Source organism: Stegastes partitus, unplaced genomic scaffold, assembly GCF_000690725.1.
Source record: "Stegastes partitus isolate 25-593 unplaced genomic scaffold, Stegastes_partitus-1.0.2 Scaffold59, whole genome shotgun sequence".
Classification (NCBI taxonomy): Eukaryota; Metazoa; Chordata; class Actinopteri; family Pomacentridae; genus Stegastes; species Stegastes partitus.
In genome coordinates this window covers 752012-770143 of record NW_007577790.1, presented here as the reverse complement: position 1 = coordinate 770143, position 18132 = coordinate 752012, and the positions used below count along the sequence as shown (strand labels likewise).

The window sequence follows — 18132 nt, the reverse complement described above, 5'->3', positions numbered from 1 at the left end:
CTACAACCACAAAGCACGAGTAGCACTTCCGCTGACTGCACACAGGTCTGATATTTCAACAATATACCATTAGACAAACTCATAGTAACAGCTGGGCATTCACAAGTGAGGCACTTAGTACAGTTTGTATGGAGTGCTTTCTCTCCATTCTGAGCGTACAGTGCAGCCTAAGACTGTGTGTCGCCATCCCAGTGTGATGCTGACATTAATCAGGCTCGCCTAACCTGCTGTCTCCCCTACTGTTCCAGATGACATGTCTATCTGAGAGGAGGAGCTGTGTGTTTTATCAGCTCCACATATCTCCAAGATTGCCACCAGCCTTTCATGTTCTTTTCATTTGCCTGGATGGCAGCTCACTGCTCCATGGCTGTCATGCAGCCCTTTGTTATGGCTTATTACCTCCTAGACGTCATATTGCACTAGCGTGAATGCAGAGCCACTTACTGGTCCTAGTCAGAAATTCAATAGAAGCCTGCCACACTAACAAATACTGTTTTCAGTATTCAAACAAGGGCGAGTAAATCTTTTTCGAAAGAAAGGTTTGCAGCTTGTAAGACCTCATATGAATAAAAAATAATTTGAGCATTTTTCAGGGCTGGGTATGTGACATTTAAGATAGAACACTGGTTAATCAATCTAGTGACCACCTGCAGAGGTTGATGGATGCGTATTTTTTTCTCTCCATATGTTTATATATCAGTGCATCATGTTTTGTTCTTTTTCCTTTTTTTTTTTATTTGTGAGCCAGCGGGATGTGTTGTTTTATTTATTTGATAGCACTAAGTTAAACAGAAATCTGATTGCACAGCACATAGATTCCTCCAGCTACACCCACATGGCATGAGTCAGACTTGCCTCCTCTCCCTCTTCTCTTAATGTGTTGATTAACACCTGACACACACAGAGCTAGATGCTGTCAGAGGAGGACATCTGTTCACACATCTTTATTTTTTCTTTAGCAGCCATGTTTAGGCAATAGCCGTGTGTGTGTGTCAGGTAACCAATGTAGTGTGACTACCACAGACAGATGTCAACAGCAAAAACGAGTGCATGCCTTCTCATGGAGTAAAATTGTAGAGCACCTAATAATTTTGTAATTTTTTCTAGTCCTTATAACGCAAACAACAGATGTAGAGAACATCAAATGTTCTGCTTTTGTAAAAAGTGTCTGAAGCAATTATATTTGTTTCAACAGTGCTGCCCATCTTTCTCCTGGCATTTCCACTCTGGTGAGGATAGTAGTGTAAGGAAGGCTTGTAGAAAAGAATCCATTTCTATAACTAGTCGACTTGATAATCTCTGTAATGCCCTTTGGTGCTGCTCTAAGCATTTGCTCTGAAGGAAACTTTGAAGCCTTGCTTTTTCTATTTTCTGCTGAGTTTCAAAAGTGTTACTAGACCTGAATCGACCTTGCCAGAATAGAGGGAAGAACGATCTCTGCAGCTGCCACTGCTGAAACTGTTAAAGACGTTTTGTATGATTAAAGTAATGAGACTTCCTCTATAAAGTTGAAATGGTTTTATGATACAGTAATTTAGCATTTTCCCCCTGTCTCTCTTAAAGGCTAGTATGGGAGCACCAAATGTCCCTTAAAGAGAGAGGCAGTAAAAAGCATTGTCAAACAGAGCTGGCTTATATAGACTGTTAAATGTTCTTCTATAGTGAGGAAATTAAAACTTCATTAGTTAGAGAAACAGCATTAGGGCAAAGCCATATAATATTCCACGAGTCGGAAAAGTTTGTGAGGAGTTCCGGCAGGAAGGCTTATAGGCATCTGTGTATTCGTCCTCTCAGTGGCCCCAGTCAGAAACAGACAACTCCAGCATGTGTGCTCAAGCCGCAGGCATTAATTTGTTCTTGAGTGTGCTCATGTCTGTGTGTCACTGTATGTGTGCGAGTGTGCACATTTATGTATATGTGTCTGAACATGCATGCATAATTTTGTGTGTTTACATTAAGTATATATATACATTGGTGAGTATGCGCATCATTGTATGAGTGTGTCTGTCTGTTTATATCTGGGCTTCGTTCAAGCTCAGAGAATGTTTAATTCCAGTGTGTGGGTGTGTTTTTATTCAGACTGATGCAGTCTGGTGAAGTGAGTGCCAGCACTGCAGCAGGTTACCAATAACAGTGTGTTACCTCAGTTGTTTTTCTGTCTGTTTGCTCCTGACTGCTGAGTTACTGATTTGTTCAACCACCTTAGTGTGTCTGTGTTTTTGTATAGACTGTTTGGATGTATGCCCAGAGGACAATAAATACCAAGAATCTAATTCCATTTTTTATAAAACGAAATGTGTAATATCACTTGGATGTTTATTTATCTTCAGGATTTATTTCAAAGAGTTTTTAACAACAGTCCCACAGTCAGAAGTGTGCTGTTTTGTGGGCTTCAACAGACTGCAGTGTAGTGATGATCCTAAGCTCCTCTGGGTATAATCTCATGCTTATCCATGCAGCAGGCATGAACACTGACACACTGGTGATGTTCTGGTTCATTTGGTTGGTTTGTTGGTTAATGGGTTCAGCGTGTGCCTTAAAAATGGGTGCAGGAGTTTTTCTTGACTAAGGAAAGTTCCTGGTCCTGTTTGTGTGCCTTCAAAACCTTTTTCTGTTAAATGTTTTGTTTATAGGCAAAGTGATCGAGAAACTACAAGCGAATGGAGAATGGGTTTTAATCCTATTATTGTTTCTTTTGGTGCTGTGTGTTTTTTCAGGGGAAAGGAGCTTGTGTGAGGGGGGTTTGTGAAGGTTTCGCTCAGGCCCACTGATTCCTTTTCACGTCTGACCTTGGGATTTTTTTCCATTTTACAGGAGGCCATCATTGGTGGACTGCAGTCTGAAACCACCTACTCTGTCACTGTAGCAGCGTACACCACAAAGGGAGATGGAGCTCGTAGCAAAGCTAAAGTCATCACCACAACTGGAGCAGGTCAGAATGGGTTATATCTGGGTTGTCATGTGAAACAGAGACTATATGTGATATAGAATATCTGTTTCCAGTGAATACTGTGGTATTATCTTTAAGGCTTCAACCTGATAACCTCTGTCTTCCTCATTCAAGAGTGTAATAGGATTAGAAGACTGTCCAAATGACTGAAATATCATATTAGTTTCAGTGGGATGTATGTAAGTTTCAATGTGCAAAATGAATAAACCTTTTCATTTGTAAGTAACAGTTGTTGAAATCCTTTGGAGAAGGCTGTGAGCCTCCAGTCTTGTCTGTCTGTTGCCATACTGAGCAGTTCTGAAGTATGATTCAGTATACTGTATCTATATAGATGTTAAAGTTGATTGACATGAATACTGCATCCCCAGAAGAATAAAATCACAGTTAGTTACAATAAGTTGAGCTGTTAGGACCACGACATGTAACCTTTACATGATCCATTTAGGTTGTATATTGTTGCATACTTCTTATAGTCAGGTTTATAGTTTTATGGTCAATTTTCAAGACCAATTATGTATATCTTCAGAAATGTAATATATGTTTAATTCTTCAAACATTATGCTGTTTGTTTTGCACCTGTCAGATTTTGACTTACTCTGGACACATTTTTCCCTTCAACATAAAGTCCTGCACCTCTGTGGAAACATGACAGCCATGTCAAGAAGGAGAGAGAAATCAGAAATGTTACAGTTACAATGCAATAAGTCATAATAAAGGAAAAACAACTTGAATGTCTTTATTATTTATCTTGCCAAAAACTGAAAAAAACGGAAATCAATATTTACAACATTTTCCCAAGTGACCACAGTTGGTTGCCTATTTCTAGATATTGCCTATTTAGAAGGATTGCATTGAAAGTTTTTATTTTTTTCTCTACTTCAATCTCTTTTTCAGTACCAGGCAAGCCTACTATGATGATCAGCACAACCATGGGCAACACGGCACTGATCCAGTGGCAGCCGCCTAAAGAAATGGTGGGGGAGCTGATGGGCTACCAGCTGCAGTACAAGCGCACTGATGAGGAAACCTACACCTCACGCGAGCTAAGAAAGACTGACGACCACTACACTGTCACTGGTCTGCACAAAGGCGCCACCTATGTCTTCCGTCTCAGTGCACGTAATCGCGCAGGCATTGGTGAGGCCTACGTAAAGGAGATCAGCACCCCCGAAGATGTGCCTGCAGGCTTCCCCTTCAACCTCAAAGTTACTGGATTGACCCAATCCAGCACACAGCTGACCTGGGAAGCCCCGCTGCTGGCAGAAAGGAATGGCAAGATCATATACTATGTGGTGGTGTACAGGGACATCAATAGCCAGCAAAACAGCACCAACCGCACGGCTTACACAAACATGACTATCAATGGCCTTAATCCTGACACCACTTATGACATCCGGGTACAGGCGTTTACCAGCAAGGGCGGCGGACCCCTCAGCCCCAGCATCCAGAGCAGGACCATGTCGAATGGTAGGATAAGTGGTAGGACACCTGACTAACATTTACACAAAAACACTTGGAAGTGTTTGATTTGAAAACATAATATTCTGGTTTATTACATACTTATGTAAACACGGGCACCTGTAGGCGTACACTGTTATATCATCACTCTAGTAAATCTGCACACACAGCCTTGTCCACAATATACAGGAGCATATACATGGACACCATATGACTTGCTGATGTGTTAAACTCTTGATAACTGGCTAAATCTTTATCTGTGCCATGTTTCTCTCATCTACCACTTAGTGTAGTACATCACTGTGTTTATTGATTTACAGAGTACTAATCTTATTACACGCTACAGCCACATTACCATGCCTCCTCAGCCTCCCTCCCATTACATACAGATCTGAAGCGCACCCAGCGTGTACCTTCTCATGCATTTTATAATCTTATAATTGTAAGATTTCTTATTTCTAATCGTGTATGATGCCTATTTTAAGACACATGTTGCCACTCCCACTGTGTTGCATATGTCATGTTGTGAACGGGGTGTAAAAAATGGAACAGGGCTTAGGCAGATGAAGGCTATTTTTGTGTGATCTGTAATCAGGCGTGAATGTGATTGTTGATGTTCTTTGAACATCCCCGTGGCTTGTCAAGTTTGGCCATAAGGTATCACCGCAGAATATGTTCCCCTTGCTTACTGAGGGGGTTGCTTGCTTTACAGTAGTGTGAAATTAAATTACACACAAAGATTACGTTTTGTAGCGCAAAAGATGTCTTACTTGTGATATTAATCAAATATTTTTTCCATTCTAGATTTTCCCACCCTTAACTTTGGTGTCAAAGCCGTCATGAAAACGTCTGTCCTTCTCACCTGGGATTTGCCACCAAACTACAAATCCCAAGCACCTTTTAAGGTGAGTACTGGCCAAGTACAAGGTTACCTAACCAATGCATTGGCAAAGGAGAATATTTCAATGGAGTTATACTACTTTGTAAAAAAATTACTATTATGCATTTAATACTTAAGATACTATTGAGTCCTAAATATAAGGATCTAGCATAACGTCAACTTGATTTTTTCAGTGGAAAGCTATTCATCATATCATTGTCCTGTGTAAATGCACTGTACAGACATTTATAATGTAATTGACACTGTAGTACACTAATAACTGTTAACACTTTTAACAGGGTGTGATAGAGCTTTCCGCATTTGCACAAAAAAAAAAGAAAATCCTGATTCATGCTCATTTATAAGGTGTAATAATCTGTCAAAATGGTAATATATCAATTCCCACTCCATGGTAGAGGAGCAAAGACAATTTGAAGTGTAAAAAACTATTGGATATGCATCAACGGGCAAGTGTGACACTGGAGAACAGGAGATGAAGTGTCAGATGAGATGGGCGCCTCCCTTAGGATGCAGTATTTGCCTTTTGTTTTTATCTGTTCGTTTTGGAGAGTTGGAAGAGAGTAATGTATTTGTATGAATGATATGCAGACTGTGTGTTTGTGTGAATGCTACCTTATACCATAACTCCTAAGTTTTTCCACTTGTGTGCTTACAGATCTTGTATAACCAGCAAAGCGTGGAAGTACAAGGAGACCTGAAGAGAAAACTAATCACACAGCTGCAGCCAGACACTGATTACTCTTTCGTACTGACAAGCAGAGGCAACATTGCTGGGGGTCTACAGCAGCAGGTGTCCATCCGCACTGCCCCTGACCTGATCAAGACCAAGCCCAGCACACTTCAGGCTCAAGGTGGCAAGATGACAATCAACCTGCCCAAGGTCCAGACCACCACACGTGTCAGGTCAGCATGGAGTCAAACAGAACTGAAAACCCTGGCTTGCCTTGATCTACCAGTGCAGTATAACTGCTGTTAGCCAGTATAGTTCCTTTTTTTGTTAGCATAAAGGATATAGATCTAGAATGTGTGCATTTATTTATTATTATTTATTTATCACTACAAAAAACACAGTTATTAACTGATTTGGAGCTTGTTTGTGCCCATGGGCCCCACAATGGCCAACGAGCTGTTGTCAAAAAACATCAGAAATTAGGAGCTAATTCACCTACAGCACATTAATCTTATCAGCCCTTCTAACAGCAACAGCAGCACAAATGACATACTTGTATGTGATCAGTACTAAAACTAGGGGATGTACCGAGCCTGGCTCTAAGATCTGGATCGGCGTCGATCAGGACAATTTTTCATGAATCAGTATTGGACGGAAGCTAATCCTAAGTTTTGTTTATTATCACGCAAGCATGAAAAACAAGCTGCACAAATGGCTGTTTCATATGCCACTGGAATATAAGCACATTGTCCTAATTTATCCCACTTCATTTAACACTTGTGTGCTAGCTGGAGGTCATTAAGCCTCAGAGAAGTCATAATACTCCCTTACTAGCTAAACGCCCACAATTCTCTTTGCTTGCTAACATGGAAGCCGCCACCCACCACTCACTACTACCATATTAAGCAGCAAGAGGCTCCACCTAGTGGAGCAACCAGGTATTACAGCTAATCTACAAAACTTGAAATTGTATTGTATAAGAAAATGGTATCAGGTATTAGCCGATACCAATATTATATGACCTGGATTAAAAATAAACTAGATGGGTACATCTATAACTAAAAGTATTCTAAAACTTACAATTGTAGCTTATTCTCGCTGACATCCTCATGTCATAGCAGCTGATGATAATTGAGACTTTACATCAGGTCGAGCTGTGTTATCTTCTGACTCAAACTGCAGGAGCAAAAATGTGACCAACCCTTGCGAGTCAAGACTTTTCTTCAGACACACACACACACACACACACACACACACACACACACACACAAGCGCATCTGTGTAGGGGAAGTGTATGCAGTTGATTGGTAAAAAGATTACAGGGCTGTCAGGCCTGGCCGTGGTCCAGCACAGATTGACAGGCAAAGAGTGCAGGTGATTGGGGATGGGAGAGTTGAGGGGAGTGCATGTGTGGGTGAGAGTGGAAGGGGTGAGGAATCTTGTTATATGTCCTCTTCCACTTCTAGATGTGAGTAACTGTTGAAACTCAGTCTAGACCTGGAAAGAAACTGAGAGATTCAGCTGCTTTCACTGCCAGCAACTGATTTTACAAGTAGTTGTAATAGGGCAGCAAATGGGTAAGAACTTTTAGCTAAGAGAAGAAGGGGTGGAACAGAGCACCAGAGAGACAGCATTAGCTAACACATAAATACAGACACAGATGTTTGTGCATTGTGTACTCCCAAGCATGCTCCTTCATTCATTACCTACCTCCTTACCTTGACTTTAAACTCCTAAATGTCTTTGTAATGTCTTTCTTTTGCTTCTATTTTGGCCTTTATAGTGATAGCAGTAAAAGGAAATAGACACGAGTAGTCACATAGCTGGTCCTATTAACCTAAGGAATCCTATGGGGATCTCTATTAGCTGAAGGCTTCCCTCAGTGGGATAGCGTTTGTTCCAGTCTACATGGCAGATGTTCTTAGTGATTAGCCATTAATTGGAGAATGCAGTGCCAATCTGCTGGTGTTCGACCTTGCTTGGACCCACTTGTGTAGCACTCAAATTTTGAATTCAGCCCAACAAGCCTCACAGTGAAAGTGTGTCTTCTAAATGTTTTGACTGTGTTATTAATTTGCTTGGCCGACTTTGATCTCAGCGTGTATGTGCTTCAGTCAGTCTGTCTTAACACAGGCTTTATTTTTCTTGGCAGGTGGTACTACATCGTGGTACTGCCGGTGTCCCAAGCAACACGGCGGTGGAAGAATCCAGACGAGATGGACCTGGATGAGGTGAGTGCCAGTTGGTGGCTGATTGGTGAATGTGCCAGGTCAGGGGTCACAAACAGCGTCTTCTGTTCCAACTGGGTAGGAAGTCACTGGTTGTAGCTAATTAGCTCTACCCTCCTGGGCTTAGGAAGGAAGAGGTGGCGGGACAGGGAGATTTAAAACAATGACTCACTCTGGGAGGTAAGGAGTGTCCTGATTGGATGCCAGGTCTGCAGACAGTGCCCATCTGTTGATTGTAACAGCTTGCATGCACAGAGAATAGTCTTAATGTTATAATACTATTTGTGTGGATTTTAAGCAATTAAACTTTATTTGTAGAGTGCTTGTAGAGTAGTTGTAAATTATTGCCCTACTTTCATATTTTTCTTTATTGTCCCCATTATTTGGGTTTGCCAAGTGCAGACACAGTTTTACATGAGGTATTCAAATGAGGATAAAGATTTATGACTGTTTTTTTTATTTATTGAATAAAGGTGTTCCTTGTCCATGAGGGAATTTTGGCTAAATGACATGCCGAAATGTTAATAGCATCATTTTTAAGTAAACTGTGAGGCTCGTTGGTTTGGATCGCTATTGTTCAAGCTCCCTGTAGAAATACCAGAAGAGACTGAGAGAGAGAGAGAGAGAGATGGGACTCCCTGAGTCATTAAACACTGAGCAGGCCATTGTCTCCTCCCTCCGACATAATGATTTAATAAAGCTACATCTGGTGGAGCACATGAGACATCACTGACAGAAAACAAAATGCTGCTGAAAACACAATGCCGCGGTGCTGTATGCTCCTGCTCATTTATTAACCAAGCTGGCAGTCATGCTGAGATTGTGTGCTAGAGCAAGCGCTAATTGCTCACTTCGTAGCTTGGCTGCAATTTTTGCAGTTATATCACTGTGCAATGGGCATTTTAGCTGAGTGGAATTATTATCTTATTTCAAGGCATACTACTAACCAGACCTGGACATATAGTGTCAGTGACAACTCTTAGTTTTTTATGAGATTCGAGGAGTCAATGAAATTTAGGAAATTCACTTGGATGGATGGAAGTGAAGCCTTTTTTACCTTCCTGTTACAGTGTGATATGGTAAATTTAGTCTCTTAACAAAAGAGAAATTTCTTTTCCCTTCTCCTCTTGATAGGATGTCAGAGGTCAGGGCCCAGTCACCTTGACTCTGTATTGCTAATTTGAACTATAACCTTTACCCGCTTCCTCTTCTGCAGCTGCTCAAGTCAAGTGAAGGCCCTGTCCTAAGACGCAGACGTCACCTGGATTCCTCCAAGCCTTACATTGCTGCCAAGTTGGCTTCACTGCCTACCAGCTTTACTGTGGGTGATGAGAAGAGGTACAACGGCTTCTACAACAAACCCCTGACCAGCCATCAGGAGTACCTCTGCTTTGTCCTGGCCGTACTTCGATATGAAGGGACAGACAACACTGCTAACTATGTAAGACACACACTCTGAGTAAACCTCTTATTTACAGACTGAGTTCAGTCATTCTTGACAACAATTGCCACAATTTCTGAGTAAAAACATTGTGTTAAACTGAATTTGCCTGATCCTGTTCTGTATTTCTGTAAGTCACGTTTTCTTTGTTCGGTCAAATTATTTAAGTTTATCACCCATCCTCAAGCTCTAACCATCCTGCTCCACAACAGTTTCCAAAATGGCAGTGGCCAGCCAAACTGTTGTTTTTTTATTGCCACTTACCCTTTATTATTGCTGCCCTTAAAAGTCATTGTAGCTTGTCCTGATAACTCCCTATCAGTTGACAATGACATCAGAGATGCAGCTTTGTCGTTTCGGCAGCCAGCAGGGCCTCGTGCAGATCTCTTTACAATGCTAATACAAGACTCTTGGCTCTCTAAGTGGAGGCCCCATGCACTCGTCAAACAGCACTAACGCTGAGGCCCAACTCTCTATGGAATGGTCTGGAGTAAACTTCACTGCAGGAAGAATGAGAGTCTGCGATTGCTCTGGGTTCCTCCGCTACCCGGGACATGCATATTCAGTAGCTGGGCTCTGGGCGACCACAGAGAAGCAGGGTGCAAGTGCTCCATGTCTAAAACCAAATCCCAGACTTTTCACCTATTTCTCTTCACTCATTCCTCTCAGCTCTTTTTCTTTTGCTCTTCCTGCTTCTCTGCATCTCTCTCCCTCTCCACATCTTTTTCTACCGTGAAGACAGCAGAGGAGATTGATTAGTGCAGCTGGAGTTAAGAAGGAGACGAGGGCCTGGTCACAGGGCCTAGAGAATCTATAAAGTAGGTCTGATTCCCTTGAAATGCTGCTTTACATGTCCCTAAAGCCCCCCTCCCTCAGTAATCCCCCCACTCCTTCACTCTGAGAAGGAGAAGGACATGCAAAAGAGGCTATAGTGGGCAGCAATGATGTACTTTACTTCAAAGGAGATGCTTAAATCCCATCGCGGCACAACACTTTCTGTACCTGCAAGACACACCATGTTGGATCAGCATTGCTCAAGATTTGTCTTTCTTCTGTGTACTCCCCCTCCCTAAAATGTGTCGCACCCACCTACCTTTAACCTTAATTGCTTGGATCAATCAGACCTCACTCACAGGATGAGTTAATCAGTGTGTTTACCTTCACTTCAGTAACTTGGCTATTGACAGCTTTCTGCAGTGACCTAATTTACAAAACTTCAAATGAGTTTGCTGATTTGGGGTAAGGAATTAACACAAACTTGGTTATTAGGGCTGCATTGCATTTTTTGATCATCTGTTAACTCAAACAGGGAGGCATGCACCATAGTCAGACTTCTCACTCATGCTATTTTTAGAATTGGGGTTGCACAAGTCCCTTAAAGTTTTTAAACTGGCAAATGAAAAGACCTCAGACAGAGAAGGTGTCACTGGGACGAGGATTAAAGTAAAGGTTGTTGCTTGGTCATTAAAACTTAAAAACAAAAAACTAAAAGTAAATAAACTGACTATGACTGATGAACAATAGAGCTTTGTTAAAAAAAACATCAGAGAGGTATGCACACAGAGAGGAAAAACTCAGCTTTTTTACTACAGAGCGTGTCCTCTCTCTGAACTATCAAAATGCTCTAAGTATGAAAAACCTTTTCACGCTGCAGCAGCATGCTGTCTCACAAATTCACTTAAAACATGCCACCCTTGACTCAAAAATACAATAGGTGATAAAACAACTCCAGCTAATAAGCACAAGATAGGTTTGCAGAAACACGATGTGTTACAGTGTATGTAAACACCTTGATTTTCTCATTCTTTCTCACCTGATTGTGTGTGTGTGTGTGTGTGTTTAAACATACTGAATTGCAAGGCGGCTACTACAGGCAGGTTGTCATTGATTGCTGCACAAATCCCCTAACTGCACTCTTTGGGAAACTGAGATTCCACAGCAGTGTTTGTTTTTGTCACCCCCAACACGGCACTTGTAAATGTTTATTACCAAACACATGGGTACAGTAGGTAAAGTGTGCGTCAAGATCAAGCAGTTGGCAGAAGCTGCCTCAAGCAGGATCTTCACCAGACCCAAGAGAATAAGACAACAAGTACTGGAATAAATGACTTGTGTCTTTACTACACTTCTTCACCACCACCCAAACTTCCCCAGCGTAGATCAAACAAGACTGCCAGGGTTTAATAAGCCCTCGTATATCAATGGCCACAAGCAGCCAGTAGTGGTTGGAGGGAGGAAGAGAAGGAAGGAAGGCAAAGGGGGATGAGAGAGACAAAGAAGAAGAGAGTGTGCCTTCATGTCTCCCCAGCACCCAAGGCAGATAAACAAGCCGGGGGAAGTGTGAAATGGGATGATAGATGCTGGGTGTGTATAAACAGTATCATTTAATGCGAGAAGAGAGTGAGGGAGGGAGGGAGGTAGCATAAAATATTGTGTGATGTGAGACAGAGAGGAGAGGTGGTGTTGGAGAGAGGGAAAAAGGATAGGAAAACTTTTGTCTTGTGTCCTGTCCAGCCTGTGAAGCGTGGATGAGAGAAAGTGAACTGGTGCTAAAGGAAGAGATTGTACTAATGTGTGCTTTTCTTTTGATAAGGGAAAGGTAAGCTTCTGGCACAGAGAGAGACCAAAACAGAAAGTGTTCAGATGTGTTAACCACAGTTTGCCACTTGCAATGCTATCCAGGCATTGATATTCTACTCACTCTCAAGAAGAATTGGTTTTGTAGCACTAATTCTGTTGGTGCTCTGGGCTCAAAACACCCTTAACATGGAAGACCAGCTTCTTTTGATATTTAAAAGGCTTTGACAAACAATATCAAGAGAAAATTATTAAAAACAATCCCGTTTTCTTTTTTTTTTTCTAGTAGGGACTATAAGCATTTCAACTTTAATTTTGCACAAAGGGTGGTAGGAATATTGGCAACATCGATGGGATTCTCTGTTCAGCTATGCTATGTCACTTCCGCTCCGAGAGGCATCTCCCTCCAGCGGTGCCTCCAGATATCTAGATGGTTGGTATTCAGACAGCTAGAGAGGAGGAATAAGTGCAGTTTCTGGTGCTGAACAGGAAGGGGAGCATCCGAGTGAATGGAAAAAGTGTAGAGGGAGAACTACAGGACGAAAGAGAGGGGTCATCACACAGGGTAGACTAGACCCTGCAGCCACATTTCTGTTCCTCATAGATAAAGGCATACTCACACATACTATCATCTTGCTCTTACACTTTTTGTACCTTCATTTTTTGTCTCTGTCTCTTCTCCCTCCCTCTCTCTGTCTGCGCCCATGTCATGCAGCAATGTGGAGCGTGTGGGCTCCTCAGCCTCCCTGGGGAGGCAGAGAGAGCGGCAGATGCATAATAGGCGTCTTTGCATGTTTGTTTGTTTGTCTGGCGCACACCCTACGGCTTATTTAAGCCACTTTTGGAGAGTCTGAAAGCTAGCGGGGTCAACGGCGAGTTGAAACAAATGTGCCTGTGCTGCACGTAGCGGATTCTGTGCTCAGGGGATGGCAGAGCAGCAACCGACTGTGGAAGCTGTGTAGCCCACGGGCCAGATAGCAGACTCGATATACTGCTACTACCATAACACCTCAGCCTCAGTCTCTCTCACTCTGTCTCCTCATTCTCTGCCATCTCTCATCACCCACTCTCTCTCTTGTTAACTTACTGTGTCTCAGACAAACACTTACAACCGTGCACACACTCTCGGCGGTTGTGACCTAGACAAACACGTTCACTTGTGGAAGCTCAGAGGAGTTTGAGAAAAGGCTCAGAAAAAATGATGTTCCACGTATCCTCACAGACACCCAGACATACTCACACACATTTATTTATAGTCTTTTCTTTCTCTAAATGACTGATACACACTAACAGACACAACCAAATACTTTTTACATTAATTGACTCATAATGGATATAATATTTGCATATATAGATGTGTCATATACATATAAATATACACACGTATTTATATACCGTAAACATCCGTATTAATAGCAAACATCCATAGTCTTATGCTTACTGTCCCCTTTTCTGTCTTCTCTCCAGGGATGGAGTTAAATAGAATTTTATTAAATCTGTATCGAATGCCTAATTTGCTTTCTGAATTTGATTGCCTTATGAGATTAATTTGGGTTCAGCTCTCCTACTTTTGTAATCGCTTTTTTTGGATAGACGAGATGCTTCAGCTGACTAAAAATGAGTTCACACATGTGAGAAGTATACAACGTGAAATATCGATTAAATATGCATCTGACATATTGGAAAAACCTACTACTTCTAATTTAGCAACTAAGCTCCAAATACAGAAGCGTGTTCCAAATCTGGAGAAGCTGATTATGTGATATGGTACAAATAAATAAAAGGTAAAAGGTTAAGAGAAAGAAGGACTTTGAGGCACACAGACACACAGTTTGCTGTTAATTTTCTCTGCCAGTCTTTAGCCAGTTGAAGTACAGGCTTAACCAAAAAAAAAAAAAAAACAGAAACCTTTCTTTTTGATCTTAGCACAAATATCTTACACTGTTGTCATTTGCAATTAATGTTAATTAGCTACAGCTGAAACATTTCCAATAACAAAAGTGATATTCAACAGAGGTTATAAATGCAAGGATTACAGCCTGAATGTTATTTCTGTTAGTCATACGTACTTATTACAAGAGTAAGGTTCTAAATAAAAGATTTGTACTTGTCCCATAAAAAACCTACCCCATGTCCGTGCTGTACACAGAAACACACACACTGGTTCAGTGGTAGGAGATACATTTATGTCTCTCACTGTCTTTGACTCACTTTACGGCTCACACATTCCTCCATTGCACTATTGCTCCATTGTGATACCGCTCTGCGAGGGCAGAGGCATTAGGAGCTGCGTGACTGAGCTTTTATCTGATATTAGGGCCGTTCAAATGGATGATCCCACTGCTTCGCCGTGACCAACAGACAAAAAGTCCTCTCTTTTTGTTCAGCCCTCTCTGCTTTTGCTCTTCCTCCCTTATCCTTCTCTGAAAGCACAGCTGCAGTCATTTGTTACACCAGTAAAAAAAATGTGGAAGAAAAAAAAAAAAATTCCCAGGATTCCCTGCAGGGCCATATCCTACAGCCTTTTTTGGACCTTCCCAAATGAACAGGAAGGCTTGTGGTGTCATCACACCAGCAGCGTCCCATCGCTGTGCCATTTCTCTTTGTTCTTAGATAATAGGTTCGTCCCAAAGGAAAGCAGATCGGGAGAGAGCTGGTCTCATGCGCCTGGTGTGTGTTTCTGTGTGAGCGAGACACAAAGACAAATGAAAAACACTGCTGCTGTAAACTACCGCTCTCACATGAAAATGTGATTTTTTTTTTCCACTTTCTTACTTGAGTTATCTTATGTCTGTGCATAATATCTGAGCATGCTGGTTTGCACGAACACGATTTAGACATGCTATAGCGCGCTCACACACATAGTGTAAAATTTTCCGGCAGTTGCCCAAGAGTATGAGAGATAACAGAACTATATGACAGAGCACAGGACTCTTTGAGCTCATCTCAGCTTATCTTTCCAATTAATATCTGCCTGTGTGCCGAAGAGCAGGCTGCTGTGCAGCTAATGATCCAGATTACTGCTGCCTGCTGCCCCACCACTCCCGCTGCATGCTGGGAGCCCAATTCTCTTCGAGGTCTGCGATCTGTCACCTATACCCCTCCACATACCCCACTCCCTTCCCGGACCTGCTTCTCCTGTCGTCATTCAATAGGAGGCATGCTGAGCTCTAATGACAGATGCCTCGTACCTCCCTTTCTCTTTCTCATCTGTCAGCTTGCTCTCCTGCAGTTGGACTCCCTCTTCTTCACTTTTCTAAAAACACTGTATTGCATTGCCTCATCGCCCACTCTTCAGATTCACACACCTACATTCCTGCCTCCCCCCCTCCCCTCCTCTCAATCATTTGGAGACGTGGAGTAGAAAGATGTCTCATTTACAACCAAGGTGGAAACGCACCCTCACCGTCACCTCTTCCTCCTCTTCCGTCACGGTGTGAGCACTAATGAAGAAGAGATGAGTCCTCTCCTGTGCCCCCATTTATCTCAGCAACGAAGGGACATGCACACTTATCCCTGCCTCTCTGTCTCTACCTCTCTCACTCTCCTGTCTCTCACTTGCTCAGTCAACAGCTGGTTCAGTTTTCTCTAACAGAATGCACTGCTCTAATAGAAATATAATAACTTCATTGGCCAAGATGGTTATTGTTGTTGAGTGTCATTGGAGTTTAGTAAATAGCTTTATGGCTTGTTCTGCTGAAGCTTTGAACTGTGGCTTATTACTTGCACAGCAGAAATTTGCAGTTGGATACTTTAATCCTCTACCCTGATCAAGGGAAACTGCGCTAATGCTATATTTTTGGTACTTTATTGTTTCAAACATTGTTTAGCTACAGAAAGTACTGCATCATAAATGTCTGTTGTTGTTTTTTCCGTCTTGATATAAGAGTCTGATCAAAATTTCAACTCTGTGCAGAACTGAAAAAACAGAAAAAAAAGTGAGCTTTTACAAGATCGAATTTCCCTTCTGGGATAAATAAAGTATTTTCATTTCATTTCATTTCATTTCAACTGTAATTTTTTTTCTCCCATGTCAGCACTTTCTTCCTGGGGTGTTTGAAATTCTTTGTTAATATTAAGCAGTGTATTAGCGTCCTTGGGAATCCAGATTACATTGTGGTTAGAAGGTAAACATATTGCAAACACAAGTATAAGATAATGTAGCTCTCATGCACCTGTACATTCCCTCTTCTCTTTTTCCTTACAGATGACATTTTCAGCCAGTCCCTACTCAGACCCAATCCAGGTCGCGAAAAGTATGTCTCAGGGGATGGAGCAACCTGAAATGTTGTGGGTCATGGGCCCGGTGCTGGCTGTGGTCCTCATCGTCATCATTGTCATCGCCATCCTGCTCTTTAAGAAGTAAGAGGCTGTGCTTCTGTTTATTAGTATGTCTGCTCTGTTTGTTTGAGGCTGAACTGCAGTGACACTTGTGATTGTAGGTTTCTTTTGGTTGCATCAGGAATGATAATGAGACATGCTCCCTTCTGCCACTTGCACCAGCCTGCTCACACACTAAACTGTAACATCCGATTTTCTTACCAGAATGTACAGTGTAAGGGGAGAGGAACCCCAAGCGAACTGATTTATGTTTCAAACAAAAGATTTTGACCCAGTTAACCATTTTAAACAATACTACGTGTAGTGTCAGTTGAAATGGCAGCTGACAATGCCTCCCTAATAAAAAGCACAGCTTAGCTGTCAAAAGCTCTTAGTTAGGAGTGAGAAATGTGTTTTGGCCAACACCATTGGTCATTTCAAGTAAGACACAGAAGGCTGCAACAGAGGGCTTAACTAAAAGCTCAGTCGATATTTCTTTAAAGCACTTTAGCTGCCCCTGTGCTGCACTGATTACGCGCAGAGCAAGGTGTTTGGGAGGAACAGACAAATGGGGAATGATACACGTGGTAAAACAATTAATTGATCTATAACAAATGTGATGATTTTTGATAAATTATTAAACAAAATTGTAAAACATTACTACTTCTAAGCTATGAGTAGTTTCAGCTTTTCCATGTTTGATATTTTTGCAAATTGAACATCTTTGGCCTTCAGACTGTTGGTCAGACTTCAGTGTATGTCACCTGAGGCTCTCGGCAACAGTTACTGATGTTTCTCTCTATTTTATGTACCATGTGATTAATCATACACATGACAGACACAATAGACAGAAATACATGAGAAATTCATTGGTTATTGGTTACACAACAATTTGCCTCCAAATAAGGATTTTTTTCCAATAATCTTTACAAACTGATCATTCGTTGATAGATGCAACTAGTCTTTTTTAGGCATGCTAGTATTACACAGTTTTTTGCATGTTAGCGTAGTAGACAATACTTATAATGATAATGTTGCTTGGACATTAGAAAGACATCGTTTAGATGGGAGTTAATTAGCAATAAGCCATTATTTACCCCACCTGACATCTTGCTGATTAAGTCTCACCTCCTATCTTGGCCTGACGACTTCATTACCAATTTTCCATTTCACATCATACCTGTTCTCTATCCTGGCATCCACAGCCTTGTAGACTACTGTGTGGCGGCCATCTCCAGCAGACTCAGAAACAGACTGGTTAATAATAGGCCTTGAGACAGCTCACTGCTGAGTAGCACATCCTCTGTCTGGAAGCTCTTTCTCCACGTAGACTCAGATTGACAGGAGGGGCTGTGGGGAGGTGGCGTGTGCCCTTTTCACTGCAGACTAGCAGTAAATGTGCAAAGGAATAATCACACTGTACCTCTAGTTGTTATTACTACCTGCAGAGTCACCAAGACCAACACAACCAATGAACAATGATGAGGTTATTCTTAAAAGGCTCTAGCGATTGTTAAGATAACTTTTTATCTTGACTTTATATTTTAATTTGGCTTCAGTTTTTGGCTTTCTTAAAATAGTGCAACA

General features: G+C 41.7%; 1 protein-coding gene across 9 annotated transcripts in view; it reads left to right on the top strand.

Annotated features, from left to right (window-relative positions):
- The window catches only part of LOC103353067 (receptor-type tyrosine-protein phosphatase F), a 167551-nt gene that overhangs the window by 120822 nt on the left and 28597 nt on the right, over positions 1-18132 (top strand). For 5 of the 9 annotated variants that reach the window (XM_008275836.1, XM_008275844.1, XM_008275838.1 and 2 more), the window contains 7 exons: positions 2815-2932; positions 3845-4429; positions 5213-5313; positions 5965-6212; positions 8132-8210; positions 9424-9648; positions 16433-16587. In XM_008275836.1, coding sequence (XP_008274058.1) covers positions 2815-2932; positions 3845-4429; positions 5213-5313; positions 5965-6212; positions 8132-8210; positions 9424-9648; positions 16433-16587 — 1511 coding nt within the window. The remainder of the gene's footprint in view (positions 1-2814; positions 2933-3844; positions 4430-5212; positions 5314-5964; positions 6213-8131; positions 8211-9423; positions 9649-16432; positions 16588-18132) is intronic. The other 4 variants (XM_008275845.1, XM_008275840.1, XM_008275843.1 and 1 more) reach the window with 1 other exon arrangement.